The 20,250-nt window shown below is 35.2% G+C and overlaps 1 protein-coding gene across 2 annotated transcripts in view; it reads left to right on the forward strand.

Moving 5' to 3' along the window:
- The window catches only part of pip4k2ab (phosphatidylinositol-5-phosphate 4-kinase, type II, alpha b), a 56,991-nt gene that overhangs the window by 22,272 nt on the left and 14,469 nt on the right, over positions 1–20,250 (forward strand). Inside the window, exons 3-7 of one of the 2 annotated variants that reach the window (XM_056474596.1) lie at positions 2,985–3,081; positions 8,546–8,698; positions 10,306–10,452; positions 12,596–12,634; positions 17,961–18,056. In XM_056474596.1, the coding sequence (XP_056330571.1) occupies positions 2,985–3,081; positions 8,546–8,698; positions 10,306–10,452; positions 12,596–12,634; positions 17,961–18,056 (532 nt within the window). The remainder of the gene's footprint in view (positions 1–2,984; positions 3,082–8,545; positions 8,699–10,305; positions 10,453–12,595; positions 12,635–17,960; positions 18,057–20,250) is intronic. The other variant, XM_056474597.1, reaches the window with a different exon arrangement.

Here is a 20,250-nt window from a genome sequence, read left to right on the forward strand (position 1 = left end):
TTCACTGTTCGCAGACTCGCAGTTTCGTGGATTTTTTTTTCATGTAATTTGAAATGCTTTTTTATACAGCGCATTGTGTTCTGCGTCCTGACTGGCTGTAGACCATTGTCAATCAATCTCCTCTGTGCCGTGTCTCCTGTACAGTACAGAATGAGTTCAGCTTGCCAAATTTACAGAAATCTTTGATCGCTAGCAGTGTGACTCTGAAGTGCTGTACTGTATGTTTGCAAGTTTTCTCCCCACAATGTCGACGAAACATTCTGCACCGTCAAAGGCACCTACGCTAGCACCCGAAAGAGAGGGAGAGGGATTTTACAGCCTTAAAACATCTTGTCAAAAATAGATTTGACTATTTCGTAGATTTTGCCTATTGAGGGTTATTTTTAGAACATAACTGTGAATAACGAGGGAGCACTGTACTACAAAACAAAGCATTATATGTATTATTAATAATTTATGTTATTAGTTTGTATAATACACTCTGATGTTTATGAAATGGCAATAATAATCATTTCTGACGATGTTATTCACAGCAAATACAGCCTGTTTAGGTAACTAAACATTTTTTTTTTATTCTTCTCCTAGCTAAACAGTTGCCTGAATTGAGTTTGGGAGATTTTTTTAATATATTTTTAATATAATTTTAATATAATATATTATTATTTATGAATTGTATTTTTCAGGTCAAATTACAGTAAACAAAGACAAAAGCAATTATATTTTAAAAAGTACAGATAGTATTAACTTAAGCGCATACGATGAAAAAAAGAAAAAACATACCAACAAATAAAAAGGTAAAGTATAATGTGGCTAAACAAAAACTACTATTGTACAATCTGTATCACACAACCCAGTCTACTTTGAACTTAGGAAAGAAAAAGAATCAATTTGCTGGAGCAAGGACTTGGTCTATATTTAGTCCCAAATTTTCTTAAACTGGTTAAATCAGGGGTGTTCGAACTCGGTCTGGAGCGCCCGTGTCCTGCATGTTTTAGTTCCAAGCTTATCATCTAGCTTGTCAAGCTCTTTTTAGGTATACTAAACTTCCATGCAGGTGTGTTGAAGGAAGTTGGAGCTAAACTATGCAGGACACTGGCCCTCCAGGACCGAGTTTGGACACCCCTGAGTTAGATGAGGTTTCTGATCCTTCCACCTAAGCAATATTAGTCGTTTGTCCAGGAGCACAATAAAAGCTATGCAATCAGATTCTATATAATCTTTGTTAGATTATATGACATGGGAAAAAAATCACAAAAACGGCAATCAGTGGGCAAGGAGAGATGGATATGCCCAAAAAACAGATATAGTTTTAAAAATAGTTTCCCAAAAATAGTTAAACTTTATACAAGACCAAAATATATGCATGAGTGGCTGGGGTGGAATTACAGCGATTACAAGCAGGATCTATATGCTGAAAGTGCAGTGAGAGCTTTAGGTTTGTCCAGTGTACAGGATGTACACTTTTGCACTGCAGAAATCCATGTCTTGCACAGAGGACTTGTGAATTCTGTGTAAGGCTGATTCCCAATCCTCATCTGAAATTATAATTCCCAGATCATCTTCCCACGCATATGTACACCCACTGTACATATACATTTGTAATTATGTTTATCTATCTGCACACTTCTAATTACTAATCGCAACCTGTACATATATTCATTTATTGTAAATATGTTGATAGCTAATACAACCTGTATATAATGTTCATAGTACACTCATTCAGTCATTTCTTTTTCGGCTTAGTCCCTTTATTAATCTGGGGTCGCCACAGCGGAATGAACCACCAACTCATCCAGCATCTGTTTTATGCAGCGGATGCCCTTCCAGCTGCAACCCATCACTGGGAAATACACACACACTCATTCACACACACATACACTACGGACAATATAGCCTACCCAATTATCCTGTACCACATGTCTTTGGACTGTGAGGGAAACCGGAGCACCAGGAGGAAACCCACACGAACGCAGGGAGAATATGCAAAGTCCACACAGAAACGCCAACTGACCCAGCCGAGGCTCAAACCAGCAACCTTCTTGCTGTGAGGCGGCAGCACTACCTACTGCGCCACCGCATCGTCCTGCATGAAAACAGGAAAACATAAATACATGTCAAACATTGAAAACTTGTGTTAGAATAAGAACTGATTTGCTTTTTAAAATTTTTTTGCCTGATAAATTCAGGATTATCGATGGCAAGGTTTAAACCCACCAACACATCCTGTAATGTTGAAGACATACATATTTGAGCACACGACTAGCAATCCAATTGAATGCATTGTCAACCACCTCTGAAAAAAGTTGACAAGCTCAAAATGTTTTAGGCCTATTTATACCTGTAATCTGCTTGTGATCGGATCAACAAAATCTCATCTCAATACCAGGTGTAAACAAGGACTTCGGGTGATCATTTAGATGTACGGTCAAACCAACAATTCAAGCACCAGATATCATTTTTGGTTTTAAGTGATATCACTTTTTACTAGTGGGAAGGACACTTAGGTTCATTTATGATAATGATGATAGAAAAATAAAGTAAATGGTGACTTATTATATGCACAAATTCTTCTTATGGTTGACTGAAACTATCAGGAAATGAAGAAGCTGCTGCAGTGTGTCTGCGGAAATATTGAAGTTTATTTTTGCATGAAGCCAGTTTAGAGCAGAGTCTACAGGCTGTGATTAAGGTCCAACAAATTATTGATAGCTGTGTAAATATTGCCATATTAACAGTTGTCGGAATTATTTTATATTATATTTAATACTGTTACATACTGTACCTTTCTGTCAACGTTATCTAAAATTATCAAGATAAATTAGTTCTGGCACAGTTTGACCTGTCAAATTTTATTACCATTTTTACCATACATTATTACCATACATTACTATTGTAACCTGTAATGTTTAAGGTGTTTTACTTTATATATTCACTGCTTTGCTTTTGCTAATTATTGTCTTTTGTACCTTTTTCTGTATTCAAAGAGAGAACATGCCAAGCCATTTTAAGTTTAAGGAGTACTGTCCCCTAGTCTTCCGCAATCTGAGGGAGCGGTTCTCCATTGATGATCAGGAATATCAGGTACCTAAGTGTTTGTTTGTTTGTTTGTTTGTTTTGCCAGTAAATGTAATGCAATATGCCACTTTTGGTGCTCTAGCAATTAGTATAACTGCTTCCTTCTCTCATAAGAGCTTTGGAGCTGTAGCCACTTCCCTATGTTTATGAAAATGACGAGTGAGGAGTCACACACTTCTACTTTGCAGCAGAGATCAACAGAACAGATCTAAAATACTCCCAATTGAAACTGTGGTTAGCTGTTGGCTTGTCATAGTGAGTGATACATTTAGTTAATTATGTTAAAAAAAAAAGTGACCTGTGAATCCCCCCCCCCCACCCCCTCAAAAGAAGCAATCACAAATGTATAGGTGGAAGTTTTAGCTGCAACAAATAACTTAACTTCTAGTTGATCATTTGGTATCAAGTGGCTTATATGAAAGGCAAAGGCCTCTAGATTACGCTTATTTTACCAAAATAAAATATGATCATGCCTTGATTATTAATTATTTAATTAGCACAGTAAGATCTGACTTTGCTTAGACAAAAGTCTTGTCACTTAACAGAAATAATGTACAGTATAGAATATAAAGTCATGGTGCAGTGGAAAAAGAATGAATATTGTGTATGACTCCCATGAGCTTGGATGACTGCATCCACACATCTCTGCAATGACTCAAATAACTTATTAATAAAGTCATCTGGAATAGCAAAGAAAGCGTTCTTGCAGGACTCCTAGAGTTCATCAAGATTCTTTAGATTCATCTTTGATGCCTCCTCCTTCATCTTACCCCAGACATGCTCAATAATGTTCTTGTCTGGGGACTGGGCTGGCCAATCCTGGAGCACCTTGACCTTCTTTGCTTTCAGGAGCTTTGATGTGGAGACTGAAGTATGGGAAGGAGCGCCATCGTGCTGAAGAATTTGCCCTCTTCTGTGGTTTGTAATGTAATGGGCAGCACAAATGTCTTAATACCTCAGAGTGTTGATGTTGCCATCCACTCTGCAGATCTCTCACACGCCCCCATACTGAATGTAACCCCAAATTTTGATTTTCCTTCATCAAACTTGACTTATTTCTGTGAGAATCTTGGGTCGATGCAGGTTCCAATAGGTCTTCTGCAGTATTTGTGAGGATTTGTGAAGAAAAATCTACCTTCTGCCACTTTTCCAAATGATCAACTGAAGTCAGGTTATTTTTTGTTGCTCTTATGACTGGGATCGATGATAAGACTTGTCAGGTAGTGTATGAGCAGCAAGTTTATTAGGAAGAAATAATAGAAAGACAGCTTTGTGTCATTGTGTAAATAATGTGTAATTGTGTAATCTATAAAAAAGTAACTGTAGTCTGATCACAAGTAAAGTATTTGGTATTTACTAGGGTATTTGTTTTCACTGTAATTACAAGAACTTGACTTTTGTAATCTGATTATGTAATGCAGATTACACATAATCTGTTACAGCCCTGCTCTGTGTATGTGAGTTGTAATTTTATCAGCTGAGAACTTGTGAAGAGCTTGTAAAATGTATTTAGGTGTCAACACAGCTACAGGAACACAAAGATCTGCTGTGAGGACAGGATTTTTCCAGTATCTGTTTAAAGCTGTAATGGGCAACATTGCCTTTATGATGAAAAAAACAACATTCTGTCCTTCATATGGTCACGTCTCATCCTGTTTTTGGTTCATTAGATGTCTTTGAGTAGTAGGATATTCAAATTACATCTCAGTCCTTTTGCTTGGTATGCACCAGCATTTGAATGATTGTGTTTGTTCACAATTACTCAGAGGAACTGCACTAACAGAGCATTTGTACCAGAGTTACACTTAATCAAACCAATGCTTCCAAGTGTGAGCACACCTATAAATTCGCAATTGCACTTATTTTATCCTGTGGCAGAAACAAGCTTCTATAGAAATGAGCAACAGGATGAGCTTTTCTTTTACTTTATTTACAAGCTGACTTCACTTTTGTTAGAATTGTACAGTGTAATTGTTTACTGCATAATCCATCAATAATGATTGAGGTCTGAAGTAACTTGTTCTTAAAATCATTGAAACAATATTTAATGTCAAAGGGAGATGTTAAAGATCTACAACATTTGATTCGCAAAATGTGATGCTAGCTATAAAGTCCTCTTAATATGGTTTATTTCTTGGTTTTACAAGCAATCTGCAATAATATCAGATTTTAGTTTCATCACATCTTTCATGCTCAGATCAAGTTAAAATGCATTATGCTCAAAACAGTGTATTGAATTTGGCACATCTCCCAGAATACCTCAATACCACACTCCGGCTACTGTTGACCCAGCATTGTGACTGTAAAATAAATTAGCATATTGTTCTGCCTTTGCGAATCATTATAATATTAATAATAATCGATCAATTATTACCTCAGAAGAGTTAATCATTTGCACACCTCTGAGAATTTAATTGAGTTAATGATAAAGATATAACAGATTTGACATATTCATTGTACAGTGTGGGTAGGGTAGTGATGGGTTGCTGTATGTATTATATGTATGTAGTTATTTGTATCAAACTGCAGATATCATACTGGACATGTCCAAAACATATTTCAGTACAATAAATCACGATTGATCGTCAGGCCACTGGGAAATGTCCCTAAAGTGCTCCCCCTATGGCCAGTCCACCCCTGCCAATAGGTATAGCTGAATAATGAAAGTTCAGAACATTACAATGACATACCGTGAGCCTCAAATTCCATTGTTTCCTCATATACATCCTGTGAATGTGAAATGCCGGTGAAAAAACACTGACTCTGAGGATCCACATGGGATCATTAATATGCAGGCCCATTTAATTGGCCAAAACATTTCCTTACAACAGTGTTACATTTAATTTTTCATTTATTTAAGTTTTTTTTATACTTAACATGTATGTGAGACGCTTATTTTAAAAATGACACTGGCATTATAGTGCTCTCAAGTAATGCAACCAGTCATGGAGCATCTCACCTAATCATAGCTCATCGTCAGAATGCAAAATTTGGGATCATTAATGTTTTCAGCGCCCTTCAAAGAGACATAAGGTCTGTTATCTTTTGTTAGTTTAACAGATACATTGTGATATTTGCTGAATATGTCTGTATTGTGCCAACATACACATGTAGACTGCTTAAAGTGATTATTGTACAATTATGCATAGTGTCATATCACTTAACTCTTACTCGTCATTTTTTTCTGGAGTGAAAGGATGCCAATAAACTTCAAAAACTCATCTGTTTATGCAGAGGTTAATATTAATTCCTGCCTCTGTTTTCATATACATTAAAACCGCAATGTTCAGCTCTAAATATACACTTATAGGCCACTTTATTAGGTACACCTGTCCAACTACTCGGTAATGCAAATTTAGGCATGTAGACATGGTCAAGACGATCCTCTGCAGTTCAATCCGAGCATCAGGATAGGGAAGAAAGGTGATTTAAGTGAATTTGGCATGGTTGTTGGTACCAGGCAGGCTGGTCTGAGTATTTCAGAAGCTGCTGATCTACTGGGATTTTCAAGCACAACCATCTCTAGGGTTTACAGTGAATGGTCCGAAAAAGAGAAAATATCCAGTGAGCAGCAGTTCTGTGCCTTCTCGATGCCTTCAGAGGAGAATGGCCAGACTGATTCAAGCTGATAGAAAGGCAACAGTAACTCAAATAACCAAAAGACCATCTCTGAACGCACAACATGTCGAACCTTGAGGCGGATGGGCTACAGCAGCTGAAGACCATACCGGGTGCCACTTCTGTCAGCTAAGAACAAGAAACTAAGGCTACAATTCGCACAGGCTCACCAAAATTGGACAACAGAAGATTGGAAAAACGTTGTTTGGTCTGATGAGTCTCGATTTCTGCTCCGGCATTCAAAATTTGGCATCAACAACATGAAAGCATGGATTCATCCCTGCCTTGTATCAGTGGTTCAGGCTAGGGGTGGTGGTGTATTGGTGTGGGGGATATTTTCTTGGCACACTTTGGGTTCATTAGTATCAATTGAGCATTGTGATAACTTTAATAAGAGATAACTTTCATTTAACTCAATAACTGACACTAAAATAAACCTCTCTACCACTTCAGTTGAAGATATTGTAATGTAACAAAATATATTTCGACAGCTCAAGTATGATTATTTTGCTACATCATTCTGTGTATGCCTGAGGGTCAGGTACTGACATGAGCTGCTTGAGCATCAGAGCAGAGCCCATTAATATTTATGACCGTTTCATATTGCCAAAAGTGAGCTTTTCTGTCTAGGGGTAATTGCTGTGGTTCTAAATGACCTCACCTAAGTCATATATACAGTTGAAGTCAGAATTATTAGCCCCCCTTTACATTTTTTTTTCTTTTTTAAATATTTCTCAATTGATGTTTAACAGAGCAAGAAAATTTTCACAGTATGTCTGAAAATATTATTTCCTCTGTAGAAAGTTTTATTTGTTTTATTTTGGCTAGAATAAAAGCAGTTTTAAATTTTTTAAACATCATTTTATGGTCAAAATTATTAGCCCCTTTACGCTTTATATTTTTTCAATAGTCTACAAAACAAACCATCGTTATACAATAACTTGCCTAATTACCCTAACCTGCCTAGTTAACCTAATAAACCAAGTTAACCCTTTAAATGTCACTTTAAGCTGTATAGAAGTGTCTTGAAAAATATCTAGTCAAATATTATTTACTGTCATCATGGCAAAGATAAAATAAATCAGTTATTAGAGATGAGTTATTAAAAATATTATGTTTAGAAATGTGTTGAAAAAATCTTCTCTCCGTTAAACAGAAATTGGGGAAAAAATAAACAGGGGGCTAATAATTAAGGGGGGCTAATAATTCTGACTTCAACTGTAATAATTTTGTCTTCAATACTGTGAAGATATCAGAGAATAATTGAACAGATTGCAACAGCAATGCACTCTATGGCATCTTTAATACAAAAAAAGCTTACATACAGTCACTTTACAGGGGATTTTCATTGTCAGGTCGTATAAAATCTTGACCATTTGATTGAATCTTACTCAATTTGTAACATGTCTGGATATCACGAAAACGAAACCCACAGCAACAGCACAACAGCAACACAAAAGTGTGCCTATTCCAGTAAACCACAAAGACTTGCATTTTTGGCAGCTCTACAGAAGATGGCATCTCAGTTCAGGCGCTGTTGCTGGTAGGAAAAAATGCCGTTGTAAAGCAAACTCGTTGACTCCTGTCTTTTTGAACTGCAAAATGTTCTGGCTCATTTTTTTTCTGTTGCTGTTGAAAAGCAAGACAGGACGCTTTGCCATCCAAATGAGCAAAATGTGCCAACGTGTTTCAGTTTGCGATGAGGTTCAATAAAGGAAGAGGCCAGACTGTACAGGCTCACAGCAGACTGCAGTCTAGGAGAAGTGCCAGTGGCTTTTCACTATTTCACTGGGGCTGTTTAGTGCAGGTTTGGCAGTGTAAAGTCCTTCACTGTTCTTTCCTCTCGTGGCAGAACTCTCTGACTCGCAGGGCCCCAATTCCCAGTGACGCTCAGGGCCGCAGTGGAGCTCGATTCCACACTTCATACAACAAGAGGTATGTCATCAAGATCATCACCAGCGAGGACGTGGCCGAGATGCACAACATCCTGAAGAAGTACCACCAGGTAGACAGAAATCGGCTTTCATTTTTAACACTAACAGATTCAGTTATAAAGTTGAGGAGACCTTATATAGTGCTATTGCAAATGTCATTGACGTGAACAGAAACAGGCTCAAACCTGACAAGGTAGAAATATTCGTTTTCATTAAGAAAACCATACATTTCCTTCTGTGAAACTTACTACTGTGATGACAGTAACAGTTAAGAGTGCAGTGAATGAAGGAGATATGATATAATATGACATTTGAAGTCACTTAACCTAAAATATTAGCAATTTTAAAGTAGGTTCATTGTGTTTGGTATAGCAGATTTGTTGCACTTGATGTAGGCTATTATTAGCAGCGTTCTTGACTGAGATTAGACAACATATTTATTTCAGTATATTATAATAATTTGTTTTAGTTTTGTGAGCTTGAGGGTCTCCTGTGGGCTGGAAAAGTACTTATCACAATTTCTTTATACAAGTATCTTTTATAACTTTGAGTAATAGTTATGTTGTTTTCATATTGCTTTGTAAAATATAATATATATTTTATATATATATATATATATATATATATATATATATATATATATATATATATATATATATATATATATATATATTTTTTTTTTTTTTTTTTTATATTTTGACTTTTATTTGATTAATCATGAATTATAAATTAAAAGGAAAAAAATTAAGCTGCATTCAATACAATGAGGTTAATACTGGTTATTCTCAGATTTCTATTTTATCGTTAAATTCAGGCCCGTGCACAGAACCTTACAGGGGCAGGTGCTCAACGCGATCGCAAAGTGAAGAGCGGGCGATTGAGCAAGAGGGGCACCTCAGCCAATGAGGGCAAAGGGGCAGTGGCTCTAGCCACCGGGCCACCCCCCTGTGCACGGCCCTGTTTAAATTTAACTTTGTCATCAATATTTACATATATACAGTTGAAGTCAGAATTATTAGCCCCCTGAATCATTAGCCAACCTGTTTATTTTTTCCCCAATTTCTGTGTAAGATAGAGATTTTTCCAACACATTTCTAAGCATAATAGTTTTAATAACTCATTTCTAATAACTGATTTATTTTATCTCTGCCATGATGAAATTGAAAAATCTAATGTAAAATTGCACTGTATAGTCTTCATCAAATAAATAATTTAATACAATTACCTTCTTTAAGTGCTACTAAAATGCTTAAATCTCTCTTCAAATGCTCACACAGTCACAGGCCAAAAAAAAGACATGCAGATGAGAAACACTCATTTTTTTTTTTTTGATTCAATTCTGCAGTGTCTCCACAAATCTCATGTGTTTTTACTTGTGGATTCTGGTCATCTAACTCAACATTGCATGTCTTGCGATATGACATTGCGGACGTACACATTGTGATACCGATGCTCAAATGATATATCGTGCAGCCCTAATATATACTTATTTTTCATCTCCAATCTTTATATTTTTTATTAACATTCATTAATGTGAAGTTGTTGAACATACAGTATGAATTCAGTTTAAAGAAACAATAAAACTATGTTTTTGAGGACATTCTGAGGATTAAAGTAAGCCTACAGCGAGCCTTTCAAGCTGTGAGGTGAATGATTTTATTATATTTGCTCCCTGCAGTATATAGTGGAGTGCCATGGAAACACGCTGCTCCCTCAGTTTCTGGGCATGTACCGCCTCACAGTGGACGGAGACGAGACCTACATGATCGTCACTCGCAATGTTTTCAGCCACCGCCTGCCTGTTTACAAAAAATATGACTTAAAGGTGAGGGATTTGTATAGTGTTCAGTACAAATCAAGTCAGTGAATCGTTTTTGATATTGTTATTGTGATTGTGTTACACGTTATATTTCAACTCTGTTGATGATAAATGATAGCTTCCAGTTATTATTTACTAAAAACCCCAACATCCATCCTACAGTAGTTCTCTCTGGTGTGTTCTTCAGATGTTATAAAAAATAGTAGTGATGTCCGATTAATGAGAAAATGATTCTTATGAATCGGATCTATTTAATAAATCAAATGTTACATCAACAAGTATCCCGGAAAAAACCCTTCTCCACCCAACTACTTTCATTGGATGTATGACCTGTTGCAGTTTATTCAAATAGAGAAAGTAAGATCTAGAATTAATGGCAAATCGGAAGATTTCTATACAGCTTGGCAACCTTTTCTGTTGTATTTTTAAAACGAACTTTTTTTATGTAACCCAGGGGTCACCAATCTCGGTCCTGGAGGGCCGGTGTCCCTGCAGGGTTTAACTCCAACTTGCCTCAACACGCCTGCCTGGATGTTTCAAGTATCCCTAGCAGGGGCGCCGCTAGACCCAATTTACTGGTGCACGTGCCCCAGTAAAAATCTCCAGTGCCCCAGTAAATGCTTTGAGATATGATTTACCTCATACGCAAGTGTATTTATTAAGAGAGGTAATTCCGAAATAAAGACGTTATTCTCTATGTGCAACGGAACCAACGCTAGTGAAAGCAGTGCAATCAAAAAGCAAACTGATGCATCTCTGCGTGTGCGCAGAGAACCAGCGTGCCTCTCGCACGCGCTGCGAGTCCCGGAAGTTAACATGCGCGCCAAAAAAAGCAGGCTACTTGTCGCTGCTAAGTCGACTAAACTAAAGCTTAAACAATATGATGGTGATCTTACTAAGCATGCCTCCTGATAGATTTTTTTGTATGAAGCAAAAAGGAGGGATGACGAGTCAGGGAGGTAAGACTTAATAAACCTAACATTAATTCTCTTTCATGTGTCAGATAATTCTATAACACATCTTTTTTTGTATTTTAATGAATTGTCTATAGATTTTCATTCAAATGAAATTAATATTTATGCAAAAGATTTCTTAAATGATCTTAGCATCACTCCAGTTGTCTTAACATTGTTTTCCAGTTACATTTAAGATTATTTAGAATAATAGTTGTACAATAATAAGAATACTTTTATTTAAAAAAAATATATATATATATTTATATATATATATATATATATATATATATAGTGTGGGGGAGATGGGGGAAGGGGGTGCGTGCCCCAGTAAAGCTTTATGTCTCGCAACGCCCCTGATCCCTAAGACCTTGATTAGCTTGTTCAGGTGTATTTGATTAGGGTTGGAGCTAAAATCTGCAGGACACCGGCCCTCTAGTAACAGGTTTGGTGACCCCTGATAACCCATCTTATATCTAACCTTGTCTGCGTCTGTCTTTTTTCTTGCTTTTGAATCATAAAAAGTCCAGGAGTGTATTAGGAAAAGAAATAGTCTAATATCTAACATTTAACAGTAATGGCTTACTTGGGTGTCATTTGTTAATTTATTATTATTATTTATTTATTTATTTATTTATTTTTATAATTGTTTTGTATGTTGTTGTTGTTGTTTACTTTCTTTATTTTCCTCTGATTATGGTTCAGAGAGTAAGGGATGTGTTTAATAACCACCCAATATTTTTTCTTCAATATTGTGAAATTAATGTTTTATGTTTTTTCTTTCCTCACTTGTAAGAACTCTCTGATTTAGAATCGCCAATAAAAAAAGGTAAACTTAAAAGCAAAAAACAAACAAACAAAAAAACAAGTACCCCTGAAAATATCATTATAAAGTATTATTTCATATTACAGAAACTTAATACAGATTTTGACCTACCTATTTAAACTACTTATAATAAGATGAAACAACACAATTCTTGAGGTTTTTTGGGGACAACTTCATTGTTTAATGTTCAATCCACTTAAATTTGCACAAAAAAACCCCTCATAATTAAACTTAATTATTTCATGTTGTTAAGCACAAATCGATAGTGTGGAGCCCAACATTTTTACAGTGTAATAAGTACAAGGAAATGACACATTATTAATGGTGGATAATTAATGGTTTGATTAATGACTTGTTTGGCCTTTTTTAGGGATCTACAGTGGCAAGAGAAGCTAGTGACAAAGAAAAGGTACAGTTTAACATTTGTTTTAATCATATGTACAATGTCAAGTTAGAATATTCAAAAAAGGTTTAAAAAAGACATGCTTAAAACATTTTCATCACTTCATTTCTATTAAATATGTTCATAGATCAGCCTTTGCATGTTTGATGTATTGCATGTCTGACTTTGGAAATTATGTATACAAAAAACATTAGAACATCATCTACCTTCTCATGTGTCTTGTGTATTAATAAACACCCATAATAATTTTCTCCTGTGTGAAAAATCCCATCTTCTACTTCTCGGTTCTTGAGGAAAAAGAGTGCTTCTTTTCTATTGAGTGTTTGCTTGATTTATTTTGCTTCAGAGTGTGGGAAAGTGCACTTTGTAGTCCAATGGTTTCAGTTTGCTTAACTGAAAATAATTACTATTTTGTATTAATGTGAGCCTAAGTACCTTTTATTGTGATTCTCTATTGTTTTACATTGTAATTTAAGTGCACTGATCTCTGAAGGCAAAGAGATGGTAACAGGAGCCATTGTAAATAATACATCAGACGTTGACTACTTGTTTTCAGAGACTCTCGTTTGACTGGTGGATTACAGATCATATTACATTGAATTAATCTTTTGACGCACTGTGAAAATGGCACTTCTGTTCAAAGGTTTGAGCTCAGTGTGATTTTTGTTTTTTAAATACTTTTATTAAGAAATAATGCACCATATTTATATCATATTATGAAAGTTTTCAATTCCAAATAAATACAATTTTTACAAGAGCATACTATTAATCAAAGAATCCTGAAAAAATAGATTATGTGAATATTAAGCAGCACAACATTTGTAATAAACATATTTCTTGACCAACAAATCATCATATTAGACAGTTTTCTGAAGAATCATGTGAAACTCAAGACATAGAAACTTCTATTAAAATAAGAAAATATTTGACTTTTTTATTTTTTATCAAATAAATAATGTCCAAATATTAAAAAAAAACATTAAAAAATCTTACCAGCCCTAAACTTTTGAACAGTTGTGTGTATATATATAAACATTGTGTGCACTATTAAAGGGCTAATTATCTTGTGTACAGTATTTTCTCACATGCAGCAAACATGTTCTTGTGTTCTTCTCATATCTGTGTACATACAGAGAGCATGTGAATGATTTGCATGTATATACTTTTTTTCTACATGCATGTTAATCTTGCTGGCATGAGGATTTTTTTTTCTTTGATCTACTTCTCCTTCATTTAAATGTTATATGTGATTACAGTATACAGCTGTATATGATACTCTTGGGCAAATATGAACTGGTGTATATTTGTAATTATGTGTCATATACAGACCATATGTATTGCCATTGCTGTATTTCATAAATTGTGATTTCCTAAACATCATTTTTTTGTGTCTTTGCTTGTTTGCTGTACAACAGCCATGTTATCAATCAACTTCAAATCATTCTGTACATTTTGTGTGATTCTTCTGATGCATGTTTTGTGGGATATTTCCATCTTTTTTTAATTCCTCCATTGTGCTTTCTTAAAGGGTTAGTTCACGCAAAAAATAAAACTTCTGTCATCATTTACTCTGCATACACTTTCTCCAAACTTGTTTTAATTTCTGTATTCTGTTGAACACAAAGGAAGGAGTTTTGAATGTTCGAAAGCAGTAGCCATTAGCTGTTTCCATCCACCTAGTTTTGTGCGCATTTTGCAATATTGCATAAAAATATGCTTAATGGAAATGCTGTTGACATTTTGAAAATGCTCATAAACTACGATGGATACACTCCATGCTCATAAACTACGATGGTTACAGATTTACTGAATAAATTCCAACATGCGCATCAAAAAAGGTGTTTTAAAGGGGTGGTCCAGAGTGTATTTTTAAGGCTTGATTGTGTTTATAAGATGCAAACATAACATAATGTGCTTTGATTTGCAGATCGGCTTCACATGACCAGTAAGAGCATCATGCCCCTATAAGCACATTCTTATGTGCTGTGTATATACTGTCAGTCAGAGTAGCTGTTAGCCGTAACAGCATTTCCCATTGTTTACATCCTTGTTTACGTCCTCGCTACAACATACCGTTAAACGCCTGAAACTGTGCATGTAATAGATCAATTTTAACAAATAAAAATACTTACAGGTTGTGGCTCACAATCTACAGCTTCGTCTATTATGGTTGGAGCTGCTCCTTCTTTGAGGAGTTTTTAACTGTATCCAGCACTGGGAGAGATTCTGGAAGCTGTCCTTTGTCAAATGCTAGCTATATATATTTTTATAATTCTCTGGAACATAATTAAAGTTAAACTGTAAGCGCTTCTCTCTTTGTGTCATGTCCTTTGGAGGCCTAAATACAGAAAGAGAACAAGCTGGGAAACAGCATTTGGCTATAACATTACAGCGCCTCCGGCCACGCCACTTTGCTGTTGTGAATGCATGTAACCTGAAGCATTTGTGATCTCACTAGCCTGGATGTATTTTTTGTAGTCCCTCTACAAAATCGCTCTATGTTGGCGATCCATGCGCAAACTGCTAAGCGCAGGGCGCAAACGCATTAAGAGCGTGTCAGAATCCACTTTGCTAATATAAGGACAGAAAAATACGCTTTGCACAGTGGCGCATGGTCTAAAAGGGTTGAGCTTATTCTCTTAATGAGTTATAGGTGTGTTTTGAGAATAAACCAATCAGAGTCTCATCTCCCATTCCCTTTAAGAGTCAGTTGCGTCGCGCCGTAGCATTTGCTATTTACATCACGTAAAGTAAGTGTAAGTGAAAAAACTGAGCATTTCACTAGCAAGAAAACAGATTATAAACAGAGTTAAACAGAGTATCTACAGCACGAGAATGAGAGATAAGCCTCCTCGTTATTAACTTTCTCTTTCGCTCTCGTGGATAGGGAAAACTTGTACGCACAGACATCAATTAGCCTATAAATAATTAATTTCGTTTGTTTGTTTTGAATATTTGTTTCAAAACTATTTCTAAATTCAGTTCTAATTTCCAGCAAACTAATAAATGAACAATAATAGCGAAGTGTGTTCAAAAACCTGAGTTATATCCTAATACACATGCTGTGCCACATATGGTCTAAAACCTGACAGGTGGGCAAATCTAAGCTTGTTTTTAATAAAATAAATATTAATATGCATATAATAAATAATACTACTAATAATAATAACACTATACAAAAGCAAATTGTTATGAATAAACTGAAAAAGCTCCCCGAGATGAAGGCATGAAAGTATGATTTTTATATTTATGTAGGCTAGAAAATAATATATTTTGTAATATTTTAATCCTTTATATTTATATCCTATATATATATATATATATATATATATATATATATATATATATATATATATATATATATATATATATCCTTATTATATCCTATATATCCTTAATATTTTAATTCTTTTTCATATGTAAAGATATTTGCGTATTGCTCTACATCTTGTGTGTATTAAGCAGTGTGTAAGCGAGGCGCACAACTAACGCGCTCTGCGCTGGACGATAGACCGGCTTTGTTCTGGTCTATAGAACAGACTTTTATAGTTTCTCAAAATAGCAATGCACCAGCAATGCGCCTCAACACGCCTCCTCTTTTAGATTAGAACGCCTATGGGCGCACATATGAGCGCAAATGCATTTGCTATTTAAACAGCGTTGTGCAAAACGTCAAAACGACTTTTGCGCCAAGCTGAAACTAGCAAACAACTATTGCGTTACGCATTGCGCCACATTGCGCCGGGTGTATGAAAAGGCCCTATGTCTCCCTTTGCATGTAACTTTGAGTGTATTACATTCAGAGATATTATTTATGTTCACAAAGCTACATTACACATGATCTAAAGTTTGAAATATGATATCATAGTAGACCACCCCTTTAACAGATCATGATAACAAAAATTGGCTCAATGGAATAGCATTAATAGCCAAACCAGCAGACAGGCCACATTGTAAAACATCTGAAATGTTGTTTTTGGTAACTCAAAAACCCCTCAGCCAAAGTCCATCATCAAAGTAGTTTGTTATTAAACGTTTTGTGCTCCCAAAATTCATTGCATTTCATCCTCTGAAGCAAAAGTAATTGATTTTATAAGAAAAATGGCCCTTGGTGACTTCTCTTATCGCAGCAAATTCCATTTTTCTTTTCGATATTTAGCGCAAGTTTATCAGGAAGTGACGACTTTGTTCTCTTTGACTCAAAGGTTGGAAACTGCTTTATTTGCAAATGTTTTATGTGACATTGCAGTTTTGCACATTAATCTATTTAGAGTCTTTTGATAAAAACATTGGTATTGACTTTATTGATCAATTAGTTTGGCTTCGAGTTGACCGAGCAGTTTGATAGTCTCCGTGATCACATCCCCTGTAGTTTACATTCGCTCCTCCATTGCTGTTATCCGCTCCTCCATTTCGTCAAGTCTCCTATTAGGTTTGTTGTTGTCCTCTTTAAGCTCTTGGAATTGTTTCTTGTTATCTCTACAAAACTCTTTATTTCTTTGAATTTTGTGTTCAGATCAGCCTCAATATCTTCCTGGCACTCTCTATGTTAGCGGATTGCTGTTTTCCATGTGGAAGGTTGCTGGTTCGAGTCCTGGCTGGGCCAGTTGCCATTAATGCGTGGAGTAAGCATGTGCATGTTCTCCCCATGTTCACATGTGCAATAGGTGAATTGGTTAAACAAAATTGTCCATATTGAATGAGTGAGTGTGTGGATGCGAGAGTATATGGGTGTTTACCAGTACTGGGTTGCGGGTGGAAGGGCATCCGCTGAGTAAACCATATGCCAGAATAGTTGGCGGTTCATTTCGCTGTGGCAACCCCTAAAAAATAAGGCACTAAGCCAAAGGAAAATGAATGAATGAATGAATGAATGAATGAATGTTTTCCATGTTATGTGTCATTTTCTTACCTTTAATCTCGTTTTGTCTCTCTTTTGTCATAGCCATCAACTTCTTCCTAGCAACTAATAATTGCACTGTCGAGTAATTACTCTTCGCTTTAATCTCATTGTCGGGAGCTAAAGTTATCACGCTGCTATCTTGTTTTTGCCCAAACCAGATGTCCAAATATTGACTTTCATATGAATTTATTTTCTATGGATGTTGATGGCTACCACTTTCCAAAATTCTTTAAAATATGATCTTTTGTGTTCAACAGAAAGAAAGAAAATGTCTTGAGGGTGAGTAAATGGTTTGTTTGTTTTCATTTTTGCGTGAACTACCCCTTAAAAATGTAATGAAGTGTTACAGAGTTTATCTAGAAAGTTCTGGTCTCTCATCTCCACGTGACTTGTGAAGCTGCCTGCATCTGACCTTCCTTCTCCCTGCAGCCACGTCCACCTGAAGAGGCTCCGTCCAAATCACGCATGAGCCAAAAGCTACAAACCATCCGGATCGCCACACGATTTTACTGCGCCATAAGACACGTAAGGGCTCGACAGCAAAAGAACTGTGCCTTGTTGCTCTGTGTTTCTCTTCAACATGCATCACCCCACATTTTGCCTCAGGACAGCAGCGTTCCCTCCGGATCCCTCAAGGGACTGTAAACTCAAGCACAGTTCCTTCTGTTCCAGAGATAAAATCTTGCCTGCTTCTTCAACGGTCTTGGTTGGAATTATGAAAAGAACTGGAAGACCAGTGTGTCTGTGTTTAAGTGTTGTGCTGAACAAAAGTGTTTAATATACAGCTTTGGAAAAATTAAGAGACCATTTGAAAAATTTCAGTTTTGTGGAAACTTTGGGTTAATGGATCAAACATTGCTTTTTCAACTCTTTTGATTATAAAATCTTGGAATTGTGTTGTAAAGAAAATAATATGAATTTGTCTGAAAACATTTGGTTATTTTATGAAAACATTTGGTCCAAAAAAGACTGAAAACATTTTATTTTAAATTTAGAAAAAAATCCTTCAGTACAGGGTATTTACAGGTTATATAATTTATGGAAAATCATAGAATTTTAAAAGTTCCATTCCAGTTATTGAAAGCCAAAGACATTTTATTTTCAATGGAATGTCAGTGATTTTTATATGTTGCTTTAAACTTAAATGTCTATTTTCCAGCTCCATTTTATTCCTGTCACACTCATCAACCTGCAGCCACTTAAGTCAAGTGCATTTACTAGAATGTACTGGTAAACAAAGCCAAACTTGTCGGATTAATGTCAGTTTTAAGAGTTTTGGCTCCAAAACTCACTTCAAAAGCTGCTTGTTAAAAATAGATGCCATAAAAGCTAAATATAATGTTTGTAAAACTACTATTGAGCTATCAAACATGGTAAATTATATGAAGTTGTTCTCATAGTGGCTATTAAAGTCATGTAAAATGTAAGCTTAAAGCATTTTAATATATTTATTTTAACATATTATTAAACAAAACTATATTACTAATTCATTAGATGTCATGGAAATTAAGCTTTTTAGTCAGGAAATTTGATATTTGGGTTAAAGTGGAAACCTTGTCGGTTTTTTACAGAATAACACAAGAATGACGTTTTACTCAAACACGTAACTTTATTTTCATTTAGAGACGCGTTTCAGATCTTTATAGATCATACAGATCAGATCTTTTCAGATCTTCAGATCATATTTATATCAATGCTATAACTTAATGAAATCAATGTCTGCTGGAAAGACCCTGATTTTCAAAAAAGAAAATTAAAAACTTTATAGAACGTAAAACATATTAACCCAAAATTTTAAAAACTGTGCCATGATTTACTGATCCTCCACTTTTTCCAAACCTGTTTGAGATTCTTTTTTCTGTTTAATGCAAAGGAAATTACTCAGTATAGCCACTGACTTCCACAGTATTGTTGTTACTACAAATGACAATGGCTAGTTTTGGCCAGCATTCTTTAGAAAATCTTGTATTTTGTGTTCTCCAAAGAAACAATTCATATTCACTTGAGTGTGAGTAAATGAGAGGAAAAGTATTTTTTTATCTTTAACATTGTACTTGGCCATACCGGTTAAATCCACTAAATTTTCAAGCGGTCTCCTAATATGTTACATAGGTGTATGTACCTTCCTATGTTCTTCTCGGTGTTCTTTTCATTTGGATGGAAGTCTCATGAAGTCCATGGAAATTTGTTTAAGTTATACGTCCATAAATATCAGCAATCTTATCTTTTGTCAGGACTTATAAACTATAGATGGAAATATCCATCTTAACAATTTTATACAATATTGTGTTTTATTTTATGTTTGGGAAATATTTTACAAGTTTAAATGTACTATATGTTAGAATCTTTATGAATTAAAGTAAATAAAAATTGAAAAATTAATTGAATGTAAATTGAAATTAAAAACTGAGAATTATGTTATTAATTACTTATTAGAGGGTTCATGTCATTCCAATCCCCTGAGACTTTCATTCATCTACAGAATAAAAAAGTAAGATATTTTGGAAACACTTTACTTTACTGTCACAGGTCACAGTATTAACAAACCATTAACTAACACTACTAGCTTAATAAACTAATAATTAGCTGTTTATTAAACTATTTAAGTTAGGTTTAGGCTTTGGGTAGGATTAGGAATGCAGAATAAGATCATACTTTATAACTACTAATATGGCTGGGCGATTAATCGAAAAGTAATCGAAATGGACATTCAGAATTT

This window comes from Danio aesculapii, chromosome 2 (genome assembly GCF_903798145.1).
Source record: "Danio aesculapii chromosome 2, fDanAes4.1, whole genome shotgun sequence".
NCBI classification, from domain to species: Eukaryota; Metazoa; Chordata; class Actinopteri; order Cypriniformes; family Danionidae; genus Danio; species Danio aesculapii.